The following is a 16,410-nucleotide window of genomic DNA, read 5'->3' as shown; positions in this document are numbered from 1 at the left end:
CCTGTCTCAGATTGTAACATATTGTTGCCATTTCCCATCAGGAATTAATCTTAACACATGGCTATTTTCTAAGAAATATAGAAAGGTTTTTCATTTGTGATATTTAAAGGAAATATATTTATAAGAAAATATTTGATGTAAGTAGATACTACTTCTAAAACTTTAAAGGGCTTATGAATCACCTGAAATACAGATTCTGATTCATTAGGTCTTGGGTGGGGCCTGAGATTCTGCATTTCTAACAAGCTCCCAGAGGATGCTGATGCTACTGGTCCACAGACCACACTTTGGCAAGGTGGTAGATGGCATTTTCCAGATTCTTCCTTTAGTAGTTAATCAAAAAATTTTCAGTTTTCCTTTTATATGTCTAAATCATCATTCATATTTTAATTTCATCTTTCATCTTCTTGTTTTTATATTTTAGCAAGACAGTGATAATGCTAATATGTCACCACAATCTCCAGTATCATCTGAGGTACAAGTTCTGTTTTTAAATGTGTTTACATAGGTTTCTTTGTCTCTTCTCTCTAACCTCATCTTTCTTTTTTTTAAGTGTAATTTATTCACCCATATTTAAAAATCCATAGTAGGTTAATTTATACAAACCTAGCCTATAAAAAATTCTAAGAACACTATATTTTTGGACAAATATTCATAATCAATATCACTTAAATTAGTTATTGAAAAATGCCTATAGATCACAGAAAATAATTCACTTTATACATTTTTTTATGTTTTATAATTCATCCATATTTTGAAATCAATGATAAGAACAGCTTTCAGATTTTAAATTTGAACAAAGTACTTCAGCATTGTGCAATGGCCTTTGGTTTTTCTCATAACCAGTTAGGTCTGAAAGCAATGCAAGAAAAACTTCCTTTTTCCACGAGAAACATCCCTGTAGTGGGTTGTTCCTATCGACAGGAGGGTACACCTTTCCTAGCATCTTAGACCTAAGGAGGAGCATGGGGAGAAGGGGTAGATGAAAGTTAGAGTTTCTGAGATCTCAATCAAATACTTTGGTGGTTTGAATGATTAACTCTTCTAATTTAGTTAAACCTATTGCTTCACAATAAGAGATAAATTTAAAAAGTTCTAAACAGTATCTCTTCTACTTCAGATTACTTTAGTATTCTAAAAGTGTATTGGCATTAGTAAATAGATGATTATGTGTTCATTTGGTGAATTCAGAACTTTGTCTAAACGTTTGGATGATCCAAATTCACCATATAACTTTGGTTAATTAGCCAGTATTTCATCTTATATAGGTGATGTTAATTTTTTAAAAAGCCAGGATTCTTTGTCTATTGTTTTGAGTGAGTTGCATTATAAAACTGTTAAATGGACGTGGACATTAATTTTATAAATATGTTTCTAAATTATTTATATGGCAGGAAAATGGTTTGCATTCTTTTAGAAAATAATTTAAATTAGGATATCCTAAAATTAGTCTTTGTCACATGCTTTTGTAAATCCTTTTTTTACTTTCAGTTATAACAAATGTAAGTGCTGCCTTATTTAACTAGGTACTTTATGATTTTATGATCTGTGCTCATGGGGAGAGTATCAGTGCCAGTTTTCTCAAATAAATTATATTGCTTTTATAATACATTTTTCCTTACATTTGGATAAGTGAAAATTTTGTCTGGAAATTCATAACACTTTAACCGAAGTAATCAAGACAAACTGAGGCTTGTAGAGGGATAGGGCGGTGAGCATGTATTTTAGTAGCTCAACTGACTTTCAACTTGAATTGCTTATCATATGTTAATCAGAAAATTAAGAGAGTCAACAGAATTCTGATTGTTTTAGTTTCATCTGTGAAAGGAAAATGATAAAAACAATTAGTATAGTGCTTTACTATTAACAAAGTGCTTGCCTATATATTTAAACCTAAGAGCAGTCCCATGAGCTGGGTAGTATCCTCATCATTTTACAGCTGCAGAGACTGATAACTTTTCTTAAAGACTCCAGTCGATAAATGGTAGAGAAGTGACTGAAGCCCAAACTCTGGCTACTTCAGTTGTTGTACAGATTAAATAAGATGCTGCTAAAATTACATTATCTTTCCATCTTATAATTTACAAAGTGTTTTCTTTTAGTTATCTCACTTAATCTTTACAACATCCCATTTTAAAGATGAAGGAACAGTTACAGAGAAATTAAATGTTTTGCTCAAGGCTTAGCCTAAACTTTCTGACTCTAAGTTCAGATTTTTAAAATATACCACAGTTCTTTCCAAAGCACACTACTGTGTGAAAGCACTTTGAAACAATGTGCATTCAGATAGAAGAAATAATGCTTTATTATCTATCACTCTGCAGCCCCTATTAGTATGAATGTGTATATTTGCCTCAGATTATCCACTAAGGGTCAAATCCATAGTAGGTACTGAGTAAGTTTTACTAATTTCACTTATCTTTTCATTGAAGCTTTTTTTCAATTTGGGGGAGACTTTAATCTGGTTCTTCATTCAAAAAATATCTATTTTATATGCTTCAATAATTTTCATTTTCCTTATACTATGAGGGAGAAGTCAATTAGCAAATATTTATAGACCTTTTAAAAGTGAAATATATCAATTTGAATTGAAATGCAGTTTACCTTTCTCTACTACACTAATCATGGAAAAAAATACTTCTCAAAATTGGAATGGATATGAATAACTACCTTGATTATTTTGAAAGAAAAGAGGTTTTATTTGTTTTTTGTTTTTAGGATTATGATAGAACTGATGCTTTTTCACATGGTCCCTTTGGCTTGAAGCCTAGATCAGGTAAATATATATTCTGCAAGTAAAATTTATTGGCTATATATGAAACGAGTTTCTCAGCTTAAATGGGATTGATTCCATAGTTTTAAGTACACATAGATTCTTTCCCCTCTCCTAAAAGTAATTTTCTCTTAACCTTATTTGTCTTTCCAATTCCCATTCCCCATTTCTTTCTTCCTCTTTACTTTCAAGCTCCTGAAACCTCAGCTTTTTGCCTTAGATATACTGCAGTCTTATTTCTACTCTACTGTGACTGCTATTAGAATGACCACTCTGCCAGCAGACCAAACACTGTTTGAAATTATAGCACTCCATTATATTGTGGTTTTAAAAAGGGATCTTTTCGCATTTGGCAAGCCCAAAAGAAAATGGATCCATGTTACTTGGCAAGGTATTGAATTATAGTTTTTATTCGTGAATAACTGTATTGACCTTCAAGAATAATTTCCTTTTTCTTTAAAGATAATAAAGGCTGATTTGTGTTCAGTAATAATTCTTAACCTGGATCATAAGTTTCTAATAATATATGTTTAAGTAAGAACATGTATAGGTGGTAGAAATTGTTACACTTGTCTTCCCTGTTACTTTCAATTATGCAAATAAGCAGATTTCAGTTATATTCTGTAAAAAATATTTAGAATTTATTAATAATAATAGTGTTTTATGTCATTTTGTTCTGGTTCTTTTTATCATGTCTCTTTCCCCACCGATGGTTGATCCTTCCTGTTAGCTTTGTAATAAGCTAGGAAATTTCTGTTTTATAGCTTTTAGCCGCTCATCTCGTCAGGAATATGGGGCAGCAGATCCAGGTTTTACAATGAGAAGAAAGATGGAACATCTACGGGAAGAACGAGAGCAAATACGACAACTTCGCAATGTAAGTCATATTGACCTTTCAGGTCTCCTTTATAGAAATGGGTTTAATGTGGAAAATTAACAAGGTATATTTTATTTTCAGTACTCTTTAAAATTTTAGATTACATAATGGTTGTATAAATATATAACATATATGTTTAGATAGAATATCTGTGATTTATACCCGTTTCTTTTGTAGAATCTCGAATCCAGGTTAAAAGTAATTTTGCCTGATGACATTGGAGCTGCACTGATGGATGGGGTTGTTCTTTGCCATTTAGCCAATCACATAAGGCCACGCTCTGTAGCTAGTATTCATGTGCCATCACCAGCAGTGGTAAGTTTTGTCTGCAATTTGTTAGTTCTCTAAAGGAAGATAGAGCTTCTTGAAACAATCTTTAAATAATATACTTCAATAAATTTAATTTTCAGTTTTTATTAATTTTGTATAAATATACCTGAAAATATACCTTTTTATCTTACTTTACAGCCTAAACTTAGCATGGCAAAATGTCGAAGAAATGTAGAAAATTTTCTTGATGCTTGTAAAAAGCTGGGTGTCTCACAGGTAATTATTTTTCTAACAAAATGATCATTTAATTATTAATTTATTGCATGCAAACTGGATTCTTCTTCACAGTAGGAATGAGTAATGCTTTCTGAACATGAAAATGAATACCTTCCCTTGGTACCTTCTACTGAGTCCCAGCTTCAACTGTAACAGCTATCTAATGAATGATTTTAAGCTGCTTTTAAAGTAATTGTAGAAATAGTTTCAGTTTTTCACCATTGAGGGTGATGTTGGCTGTGGGTTTGTCATATATGACCTTTATTATGTTGAGGAAAGTTCCCTCTATGCCTACTTTCTGCAGGGTTTTTATCATAAATGGGTGTTGAATTTTGTCGAAAGCTTTCTCTCCATCTATTGAGATGATCACATAGTTTTTCTCCTTCAATTTGTTAATATGGTGTATCACATTGATTGATTTGCGTATATTGAAGAATCTTTGCATTCCAGGAATAAACCCCACTTGATCATGGTGTATGATCCTTTTAATGTGCTGTTGCATTCAGTTTGCTAGTATTTTGTGGAGGATTTTTGCATCTATGTTCATCAGTGATATTGGCCTGTAGTTTTCTTCCTTTGTGACATCTTTGTCTGGTTTTGGTATCAGGGTGATGGTGGCCTCGTAGAATGAGTTTGGGAGTGTTCCTCCCTCTGCTATATTTTGGAAGAGTTTGAGAAGGATAGGTGTTAGCTCTTCTCTAAATGTTTGATAGAATTCGCCTGTGAAGCCATCTGGTCCTGGGCTTTTGTTTGTTGGAAGATTTTTTTTTTTTTTTGCGGTATACGGGCCTCTCACTGTTGTGGCCTCTCCCGTTGCGGAGCACAGGCTCCGGGCGCGCAGGCTCAGCGGCCATGGCTCACGGGCCTAGCCGCCCTGCGGCACGTGGGATCTTCCTGGACCGGGGCACGAACCCGTGTCCCCTGCATTGGCAGGCAGACTCTCAACCACTGCGCCACCAGGGAAGCCCTGTTGGAAGATTTTTAATCACAGTTTCAATTTCAGTGCTTGTGATTGGTCTGTTCATATTTTCTATTTCTTCCTGGTTCAGTCTTGGCAGGTTGTGCATTTCTAAGAATTTGTCCATTTCTTCCAGGTTGTCCATTTTATTGGCATATAGTTGCTTATAGTAATCTCTCATGATCCTTTGTATTTCTGCAGTGTCAGTTTTTACTTCCCCTTTTTCATTTCTAATTCTATTGATTTGAGTCTTCTTCCTTTTTTTCTTGATGAGTCTGGCTAATGGTTTATCAATTTTGTTTGTCTTCTCAAAGAACCAGCTTTTAGTTTTATTGATCTTTGGTATTGTTTCCTTCATTTCTTTTTCATTTATTTCTGATCTGATTTTTATTTCTTTCCTTCTGCTAACTTTGGGGTTTTTTGTTCTTATTTCTCTAATTGCTTTAGGTGTAAGGTTAGGTTGTTTATTTGAGATATTTCTTGTTTCTTAAGGTAGGATTGTATTACCCTAAACTTCCCTCTTACAACTGCTTTTGCTGTATCCCATAGGTGTTGGGTGGTTGTGTTTCCATTGTCATTTGTTTCTAGGTGTTTTTTGAGTTCCTCTTTGATTTCTTCAGTGATCTCTTGGTTATTAAGTAGTGTATTGTTTAGCCTCCAAGTGTTTGTATTTTTTACAGATTTTTTCCTGTAATTGATATCTAGTCTCATAGCATTGTGGTCAGAAAAGATACTTGACACGATTTCAATTTTCTTAAATTTACCAAGGCTTGATATGTGACCCAAGATATGATCTGTCCTGGAGAATGTTCTATGAGCACTTGAAAAGAGTGTGTATTTTGTTGTTTTTGGATGGAATGTCCTATAAATATCAATTAAGTCCATCTTGTTTAATGTACCAAATAAAGCTTGTGTTTCCTTATTTATTTTCATTTTGGATGATCTGTCCATTGGTGAAAGTGGGGTGTTAAAGTCCCCTACTATGAATGTGTTAGTGTCGATTTCCCCTTTTATGTCTGTTAGCATTTGCCTTATGTATTGAGGTGCTCCTATGTTGGGTGTATAAATATTTACAATTGTTATATCTTCTTCTTGGATCGATCCCTTGATCATTATGTAGTGTCCTTCTTTGTCTCTTGTAATAGTCTTTGTTTTAAAGTCTATTTTGTCTGATATGAGAATTGCTACTCCAGCTTTCTTCTGATTTCCATTTGCATGGAATATCTTTTCCATACCCTCACTGTCCGTCTGTATGTGTCCCTAGGTCTGAAGTGGGTCTCTTGTAGACAATATATATACGGGTCTTGTTTTTGTATCCATTCAGCCAGTCTGTGTCTTTTGGTGGGAGCATTTAGTCCATTGACATTTAAGGTAATTATTGATATGTATGTTCCTATTCCCATTTTCTTAATTGTTTTGGGTTTGTTATTGTAGGTCTTTTCTTTCTCTTGTGTTTCCTGCCTAGAGAAGTTCCTCTAGCATTTGTTGTAAAGCTGGTTTGGTGGTGCTGAATTCTCTTAGCTTTTGCTTGTCTGTAAAGCTTTTAATTTCTCCATCAAATCTGAATGAGATCCTTGCTGTGTAGAGTAATCTTGGTTCTAGATTTTCCTCCTTCATCACTTTAAATATGTCCTGCCACTCCTTTCTGGCTTGCAGAGTTTCTTCTGAAAGATCAGCTGTTAACGTTATGGGGATTCCCTTGTGTGTTATTTGTTGCTTTTCTGTTGCTGCTTTTAATATTTTTTCTTTGTATTTAATTTTTGATAGTTTGATTAATATGTGTCTTGGTGTGTTTCTCCTTGGATTTATCCTGAATGGGACTCTCTGTGCTTCCTCGACTTGATTAACTATTTCCTTTCCCATATTAAGGAAGTTTTCAACTATCATCTCTTCAAAGATTTTCTCAGTTCCTTTCTTTTTCTCCTCTTCTTCTGGGACCTCTTTCTTTTTCTCCTCTTCTTCTGGGCCTGTAATTCGAATGTTGGTGCCTATAATGTTGTCCCAGAGGTCTCTGAGACTGTCCTCAATTCCTTTCATTCTTTTTTCTTTATTTTGCTCTGTAGTAGTTATTTCCACTGTTTTATCTTCCAGGTCACTTATACATTCTTCTGCCTCAGTTATTCTGCTGTTGATCCCTTCTAGAGAATTTTTCATTTCATTTATTGTGTTTTTCATCCCTGCTGTTTGCTCTTTAGTTCTTCTAGGTCCTTGTTAAACGTTTCTTGTATTTTCTCCATTCTATTTCCAAGATTTTGGACCATCTTTACTATCATTATTCTGAATTCTTTTTCAGGTGGACTGCCTATTTCCTCTTCATTTGTTTGGTCTGGTGGGTTTTTATCTTGCTCCTTCATCTGCTGTGTGTTCTTCTGTCTTCTCGTTTTTCTTATCTTACTGTGTTTGGGGTCTCCTTTTTGCAGGCTGCAGGTTCATAGTTCCCATTTTTTTTGGTGTCTGTCCCCAGTGGCTAAGGTTGGTTCAGTGGGTTGTGTAGGCTTCCTGGTGGACGGGACTAGTGCCTCTGTTCTGGTGGATGAGACTGGATCTTGTCTTTCTAGTGGGCAGGTCCATGTCTGGTGGTGTGTTTTGGGGTGTCTGTGGCCTTATTATGATTTTAGGCAGCCTCTCTGCTAATGGGTGGGGTTGTGTTCCTGTCTTGCTAGTTGTTTGGCATAGGGTGTCCAGCACTGTAGCTTGCTGGTCGTTGAGTGGAGCTGGGTCTTGGTGTTGAGATGGAGATCTCTGGGAGATTTTCGCTGTTTGATATTATGTGGAGCTGGGAGGTCTCTTGTAGACCAGTGTCCTGAACTTGGCTCTCCCACCTCAGAGGCACAGCCCTGAGGCCTGGCTGGGGCACTAAGAGCCTGTCATCAACATGGTACGAAACTCCAGAACTCCACACTCCTGAGGCCCCTGTCTGGATGTGCCACCTCTCCCCTTCTGTGCAGGTCCAGTTAATTTTTATATGTGTTGAAAAGTATGGATTGAAGTTATCTTTTTTTAGGCCTGGGATTGGTTACACACATTTTTTTTAAAACATTATTATTGAGATATAATTAACATACCATAAAATTCACCCATTTAAAGTGTATAATTCAATGATTTTTAGTATATTCACAGAGTTGGGCAGCGGTCTAAGTGTAGAATATTTTTTTATTTTTTGCATTTTTGAGTGTTTTATTTATATGAAACTGGATAAAATGTGTTTATTTCTCAGAAAAGACATGTGGAGGTAGAAATGTACCTTTCAACTATTCATGGGTACACTGGTACACTGGGGAGATTGTAAAAGTGCAGATTGTGATTCAGTAGGTCTGGTGGGCCTGAGTTCTAGTTTTTTCACAAGCTCATTTTTTTGTTTAACATCTTTATTGGAGTATAATTGCTTTACAATGGTGTGTTAGTTTCTGCTTTATAACAAAACGAATCAGTTATACATGTACATATGTTCCCATATATCTTGCCTCTTGCGTCTCCCTCCCTCCCACCCTTCCTATCCCACCCCTCTAGGTGGTCACAAAGCACCGAGCTGATCTCCCTGTGCTATGCGGCTGCTTCCCACTAGCGATCTATTTTACATTTGGTAGTGTATATATGTCCATGCCACTCTCTCACTTTGTCACAGCTTACCCTTCCCCCTCCCCATATCCTCAAGTCCATTCTCTAGTAGGTCTGTGTCTTTATTCCTGTCTTTCCCCTAGGTTCTTCATGACATTTTTTTTCTTAAATTCCATATATATGTGTTAGCATATGGTATTTGTCTTTCTCTTTCTGACTTACTTCACTCTGTATGACAGACTCTAGGTCCATCCACCTCACTACAAATAACTCAATTTCGTTTCTTTTTATGGCTGAGTGATATTCCATTGTATATATGTGCCACATCTTCTTTATCCATTCATCCGATGATGGACACTTAGGTTGCTTCCATCTCCTGGCTATTGTAAACAGAGCTGCAATGAACATTTTGGTACATGACTCTTTTTGAATTATGGCTTTCTCAAGGTATATGCCTAGTAGTAGGATTGCTGGGTCATATGGTAGTTCTATTTTTAGTTTTTTAAGGAACCTCCATACTGTTCTCCATAGTGGCTATACCAATTCACATTCCCTAAGTGTAGAATATTTTTATCACCCCAGAAAGAAACCTCTTACCTGTTAACAGTCCCTCTCCTGTTCTATCTCTATGAATTTTCCTATTCTGGACATCACATATTAATGACATCATGTGTTATGGGGTCTTTTGTGTCTGGCTTCTTCCATTTAGCATAATACTCTCAAGGTTCATCTATGTTGTAGCATAAAGCAGTACAGACATACCCAGTTTTATTGCACTTCACTTTATTGTGCTTCACAGATACTGCATTTTTTATGAATTGAAGTTTTGTGGCAACCCTGCATTGTCAGATGATGATTAGAATTTTTTAGCAAGAAAGTATTTTATAATTAAGGTTTGTTTTAAGACAGTGTTATTGCACACTAATAGAGTGCAGTATAATGTAAACATAACTTTTGTATTCACTAGGAAACAAAAGTTCATGTGACTTACTTTACTGTAATATTTGCTTTATTTTGGTGATCTAGAACTGGAGTCTCTATCTCTGAAATATGGCTCTACCTCATTTTTTAGGGCTCTATGTATATACCACAGTTTGTTTACCGTTCATCAGTTGATGGATATTAGGGCTGTTTCCACTCATTGTTTATTGTGAATAATGCTGCTATGCACATTCATGAACACGTTTTTGTTTGAAAATGTTTTAATTCTCTTAGTTAACTAGGTTATATGGTAGTTTATATGGTTGCTCTATGCTGGATTACATGGTAGCTCTATGTTTACCTTTCTGAGGAACTGCTAAGCTATTTTCTGATTTACATTACCACCAGCAATGTATGAGGGTTCTAATTTCTCTGAATCCTCACCAGCAATTATTATTGTCTACCTTTTTTTTTTTTTTTTTTGCAGTACACGGGCCTCTCACTGTTGTGGTCTCTCCCGTTGCGGAGCACAGGCTCTGGACGCACAGGTTCAGCGGCCATGGCTCATGGCCCCAGCCGCTCCGCGGCATGTGGGATTTTCCCGGACCAGGGCACAAACCTGTGTCCCCTGCATTGGCAGGCGGACTCGCAACCACTGTGCCACCAGGGAAGCCCTTGTCTACCTTTTTGATTCTAGTCATACTAGTGGGTCTGAAGTGGTCTCATTGTGGGTTTTTTTAAAAAAAATATTTATTTATTTATTTGGCTGCACCGGGTCTTAGTTGCAGCATGCAGGATCTAGTTCCCTGACCGGGGATCGAACCCCGGGCCCCCTGCATTGGGAGCACGGAGTATTAACCGCTGGACTACCAGGGAAGCCCCATTGTGGTTTTGATTATTAGCATTTCTTTAGTGATTAATGATGTTGGGCATCTTTTTGTGTGCCTATTGACTATTTGTATATATTCTTTGGAGAAATGTCTTTTCAAATCCTGTGCTCATTTGTTAATTGAATTAGTCTCCTTTTTATTATTAACTTCTGTATATATTCCAGATACAGGTTCCTTATGAGAAATATGATTCTAGTTTTCTGAGAGTTCTTACCACAAATGGATGTTGTTGTGTCAAGTGCTTTTTCTACATCTGCTGAGTTAACATATTTTTTCTTTCACAGCATTGTGAATTACATTGGTTGATTTTCAGATATTAACTCAAACCTGGACTGCTGGGATAAACCCTACTTGGTCATGATGGATTTTGTTGTTGTTATTTTTATATTGTTGGATTCAATTTGCTAAAATTTTGTTTAGCCCTTTTGCATCTATGTTAGTGGGGTTATTAGTCTTCTGTTTTCTTTCAATGGTTTTGCCTGGTTTTGGTGTCCAGTAATGCTGACCTCATGGAACATGTTAGGAAGTATTCCCTGCTGTTCACTTTTCTTGAAGATTTTGGGTAGAATTGCTATTATTTCTTTATTAAATATTTAGTCAAATTCATTATTGAACCTTGAAGCCATCTAGGCAAGGGGTTTTCTTTGTGGGAAAGTATTTAACTACAATTCAATTTCTTTATTAGATATAGGGCTATTCTATTTTTCTGTTTGTTCTTGTATGAGCTTTGGTATACTGTATCTTTCAAAGAATTTGTCCATTTCATGTAGTTTGTCAAACTTATTGTTATAATGTTGTTTATAATGTCCCCCTTATTATCATTTTAGTATTTGTAGATTCTCTTGTGGTGTCACTTCTTTTATTCCTGATATTGGTAATTCTTGTATTTTCTCTCTTTTTTGTGATTAATCTAGCTAGGGATTTATGAATTTAAAAAAATTTTCTCAATGACCTAATGTTTGGTTTCATTGATTTTTTTTGCTATTATTTTCTGTTTTTTAATTTTATTGTTTTCCTCTCTCATCTTCTTTATTTCCTTCTTTATGCTTACCATTGGTTTACTTTGCTTTTCTTTTTCTAGTTTCTAAGATGAGAGTTGAGGTCATTGATGTGACACCTGTTTTTCTTTTCTAATATATATTTTAGTGGTTTTTTGAATAAATAAGCAAAATATTAGGAGGGCAACAAATGTTGCAGTGAAAATGGAGTGAGAAGATAGTTTTTGAGAACTCTTGATAAATGAGATATTATCAGTAGTATTTGGTGATTGACTTATGGGAGTAAGGAGGAAAGAGACTACTATGATTCCCAGGTTTATGTTGAGAGAGATTGAATAGTGTATTACTCACTGAGGTATAGAATACAGAGGAGAAGTTAATTTAGTAAGAAGTAGTTCTGTTGTGGACATATTGATTTTGATATGTCTGTTGGGTATCCATTTGGCTGTATCAAGTTGACATTTGTATCTGGAGCTCAATAGAGAGATCTTGGCAGGAAATAAAGATTTGAAAGTTATCAGGATGGAAAATATAGTTGTTACTATTTGGGAATAAGGGCCCTGTCTTGCCAAGGCTTCCAATGTTTCTAGAAACACTGAATTAAAAAAAAAAAAAGTGGGCTTCCCTGGTGACGCAGTGGTTGAGAGTCCGCCTGCCGATGCAGGGGACACAGATTCGTGCCCCGGTCCGGGAAGATCCCACATGCCGCGGAGTGGCTAGGCCCGTGAGCTATGGCCGCTGAGCCTGCGCGTCCGGAGCCTGTGCTCCGCAACGGGAGAGGCCACAACAGTGAGAGGCCCATGTACTGCAAAAAAAAAAAAAAAAAAAAGTAATGTTTCTAGATTTTTAAAATACTGTGGTAGCTAATAAAACAAATTATGGACCAGATGGGACCTGTAGATGGTCTGTTTGCCACCCAATGTATCCATTCTTATTTTCCTGAGATAAGCGAGTGTCCCACCTGAAGCAGTAGAATGCATTGTTTCTTCAAAAATGCAACCAAATTTATTTGTTGTGCACATGCATGCAGACCTTCAGTTAAAACCCTTGTAGTTTTGATGAGGCTTTGAGAATACCAAGGAGAGGATATAGTTTGAAAAGAGAAGAGGTGAAGACAGAACCGTTGGAAACATTAAGATTGTTAGAAGAGGATCAGTGAAGGCTAATGAAACCTAATGCAAAGTTGTCTCTGAACCCTCTTTCTCATAGAGTTGTGAATATCAAATGACACACGTGATGACTTAGAAGAGAAGGCAGTTGTTATTTATTAAATTCTAGACTATTGGAACTAAGAAGCAACACATCACTAGAAGCTGGAGGGAAGTAACCTTAAGACAAAAAAAAAGTACTGAAGTGCTGTATACATCACAGACCATGGAACCTCAGAACTGATAGAAAGAACCAGAGTGGCTAGTTTTGTATAGGACTGAACAGTTTACAAAGTGGTTCCGTATATAGACTGCTCTGTTTGTTTCTCACACAGTTCCATTTTCAGGTTGAAAAAACAGAGTCTCAGGGAATTTTAGTACCTTTAGTACTTCATATGGCCCTTAGATCCCTTGGCTGGAAATGTAGTGCTCTTTCTGCTGTAGCATGAAAGCTTAGGGAACATTTAGCACCACTGTCTCACTTTAAAATATTTGCTTATTGTGTGTATCAGATCAACTTCAGGTCAAAATACAACCTGTAAAATAGAATTCCATACCATAAAAATGTATTGAAACAGACATTTTAAAATTAGATTTTAATCTAATTAGAATTGTGTACTTTTAACTTGAAGTTTCATAAAAAGCATGTTTTAAAAACCCAGTTCTGACTTTTTCAGGTTTTGCTACACTATTAAGAAGCAAATGTTTAGATATCATTTGTTTTTTTTTTTCAGGAAAGACTCTGTTTGCCTCATCATATTTTGGAAGAAAGAGGTCTTGTGAAAGTTGGTGTCACAGTTCAGGCTCTTCTTGAATTACCTACAACCAAGGCATCTCAGCTTTCTACGGCTTGATTATAACATTTAAAAATCATAAGTGTCTAGTTTCATTTGAAGTGATTTCAAATATCTCAAATTTATGAATAAGGATGTCTAATCAAAAATAATTTTATTACATCAAGCCTTAGGTTTAAGAAATATTATGTTAAAACATTAAAATTCAATTTTGCATTGCCCAAACTTCTTTTGGGGGAAAACTGGATCAACTTAAGAGTTTTTGATAAATTCAAATTCTCTTTTTACTAAGTCAGCTGATAACCTTGATTATTTTTCAATAATCAGATTAATACTAAATTTAAAATGTGGTTTCAATTCAATAATCACATTAGGTTTAATTTTTTTTATCATAGCATACTGGTGAACATGTGGATAAGGTAATCATTTTTTACCAATTTAAAACAATTCTATATTTGAGTTATTTAATATGCTTGTAATTCTAGTTTATACATAATTTCTTCAATCTTTGGTCTTAGTTTTCTAGAAAAAAGTGAGTAGAAATTATAGAACTCTGGCTTTATATTAAATTCTTTTAGTATTATAGGTTGGTGCCAAAATATTTTCAGTTGTACTGTAGATTGTTTACATGTGAAGTGCCTGTGTAATTGATGACTCTTATATAGTCTTAAGCATTTTTGCAATTTCTTTTTATGTATTAATGGAATCAATGGAATTTTAAAATATTTTAGTAGATTTTGTAAGTTCAGTAATATGTGAGGATAAATGTGCCTCACATTGTGACATTTGTGTTTTTTATTTAGTCCATTGCAGTTTTCGTAAATTGGTTATTTCATGTTGTCAGAAAAACAATGTTAATATGCTTAATTTATGCTATTTAATTTTGCAAAACTTAATCATCTTTTAAAATGTATTATTTGAAGAGTATTTTATTTCTGTATTGAAAATGTTACACAAAGCAGTAGGGTTTTTGCAAATTAGCAGAGTAATTAATTGTCAAGGACATTTTGATAAAACTGCCAAAGTTTGGATTTATATCTTGACTTTCAGGAACGTTATTACATCAGTGTGCTGCCTTTGGTTACATTCAGATTCAGAGAGCAGCAATTGAGGAATAGGTTTTTATTAGAAAATATGTCCATTTGTGGAACCTGTAAATCTTAATTGATCCTCAACATGATGTTGAAATAAACACAAACCATTCTATAAATCTTTTCATAAGTATACTGTTACATAAAGTCCTTGTTTAATTTAGAGATGGATAAATTTGCGTTGGTAGTAGTGCAGGAATTTTTCAAAACCATTACTGTGATGAATAACTCAGTTTGCTGTAGAAAAACCTTAGTATAATTATAATTACTTTCGTAGTAGTCAAGCAAGTATCATATGTTAAATATGTGATTATTTGCACTTGTTACCTCTTAATATGGATGCAACTTACTAAAAATGTTGGCCTGGGTATTTCAAAGGTATATATAAAAGGTAAAAACCATTGTGCCAAATGGTATAGTAAGGGTTGGTTTAGGAACAACTCTACTTTTTTGATCAATCGGCATGAAGCCATATAATTAAGTTTTGGCTTTAGGATACAGATGTGTTCTTTACATTCCCCAAGGGTCAAATTGAAGCTTTTAAAGAATTAAAGCTTCTTATGACTAAAAGGTTTAAAAATTAAATTATTAGTAATTTATTACTTTAAATATTTGAGCTAATTAGTTATTATTTTTCAGTTGGATCTTAAAAAACGGCATTGACATAATCAATCTCTCTAGTGAAAACTTGGGTAATAAAGGTAAGAAATGACAAATACCTTAGTTGTTAGTTTTTAATGTAAAAATTTGACAGTGTTACAAATAAAGCGATCATTAAAAGCTACAGCAATCATTCATACTGCTTTCATAGTTATCATGCTGTAGAATTCCTCTTGTTAATCAATCTAGATGTTAATTATTTTACAAGTATCTTCATGTTTCATATCATTGAAATATTAGTGAAATTATAGGCCATTTCCTTATTGCATTTCACTTACTTGTCAATTAGTTATTACTTTAAAGAGAAAATACACCAGAACCTTTGTAGCATTCTTTACTGCAAAGCAGAATTCCATTTAAGATGGGTCTATCTGAGGTCCATACCATGGCAGTTTATTTACTGTAGTGGCAAAAGGCAACATCACCTCTATGGCAGTTTCACAGCATAGTCCCCAAGCACACATTATACCAAGGCTCTGATGTATTTCTTTTAGTATTTTTGAGTAAGTGTAAAGTTATTCTAAATGGTCTTTATGGTTATTATATATTTACTTCATCAGTTATTGAATTAAGAATAATTATCATTATTTGAATTGGATTTGTGATTTGAAGAAGGTTAAATAATCAAACTAAAATATTTTATTAGGACCTAAAACATGCAGTAGATAGCTGCTTCTGCTAAATTTTATTCCTGTATCACACAAGAAAGAGGTGATGTCAGATATGTTAGAATTGAAATAAGGAGTAAAAATACATTACCATTTGTTTCATAATTATCTTTACAGAATGCTAGTTTATTGACTTTTCTAACTGAATTTTTTGAAGAATTCAGAAATGTTTGTATTGGTCACAGATCTATTATGATTGATTTTCTGATGCATTTAAAAATAAATGGAACACTAAATGTATATTACTGATGCAAACTGTGGATAAAGTTGAACGAAAAAATTAAAGTCTGAGATTTCTTTTCTCCCTTTGTACCTCTTCTCTTAACATCACAGCATTCATTTTTTGTAGGTATTTGATAGCTTGTGTCTATGTTCTCTAGTATGGAAAAATAGACTTCAAGAGGATATTCAAAGTAAGTTGAGTCTAGATTTTCTTTACATCATGATATTTTTAGTAGACAATGTTTTCTTTAAAAAAACAATGATTTCCTCATATATCTTCACAAAATGATGTCACCTTAAGATAGA

General features: G+C 34.5%; 1 protein-coding gene and 1 non-coding gene across 7 annotated transcripts in view; both read left to right on the top strand.

Annotated features, from left to right (window-relative positions):
* The window catches only part of LRCH2 (leucine rich repeats and calponin homology domain containing 2), a 96,160-nt gene extending 79,976 nt beyond the window's left edge, over positions 1-16,184 (top strand). For 2 of the 6 annotated variants that reach the window (XM_004283973.3, XM_049704488.1), the window contains 6 exons: positions 425-475; positions 2,719-2,776; positions 3,538-3,650; positions 3,828-3,965; positions 4,119-4,196; positions 13,404-16,184. In XM_004283973.3, coding sequence (XP_004284021.2) covers positions 425-475; positions 2,719-2,776; positions 3,538-3,650; positions 3,828-3,965; positions 4,119-4,196; positions 13,404-13,523 — 558 coding nt within the window. In that variant the 3' untranslated portion in view covers positions 13,524-16,184. Of the gene's footprint in view, positions 1-424; positions 476-2,718; positions 2,777-2,965; positions 3,165-3,537; positions 3,651-3,827; positions 3,966-4,118; positions 4,197-13,403 lie in introns of those variants that run through there. The other 4 variants (XM_004283974.3, XM_049704489.1, XR_007474708.1 and 1 more) reach the window with 3 other exon arrangements.
* LOC117198179 (small nucleolar RNA SNORA35) lies at positions 808-936 on the top strand. Its single transcript, XR_004479203.1, has one exon. It is a non-coding gene; the product is annotated as a small nucleolar RNA SNORA35 (small nucleolar RNA).
* Positions 16,185-16,410: the final 226 nt, after the last annotated feature.

This window comes from Orcinus orca, chromosome X, assembly GCF_937001465.1.
Source record: "Orcinus orca chromosome X, mOrcOrc1.1, whole genome shotgun sequence".
Lineage (NCBI taxonomy): Eukaryota > Metazoa > Chordata > Mammalia > Artiodactyla > Delphinidae > Orcinus > Orcinus orca.
This window is presented reverse-complemented; position numbering and strand designations above follow the sequence as displayed.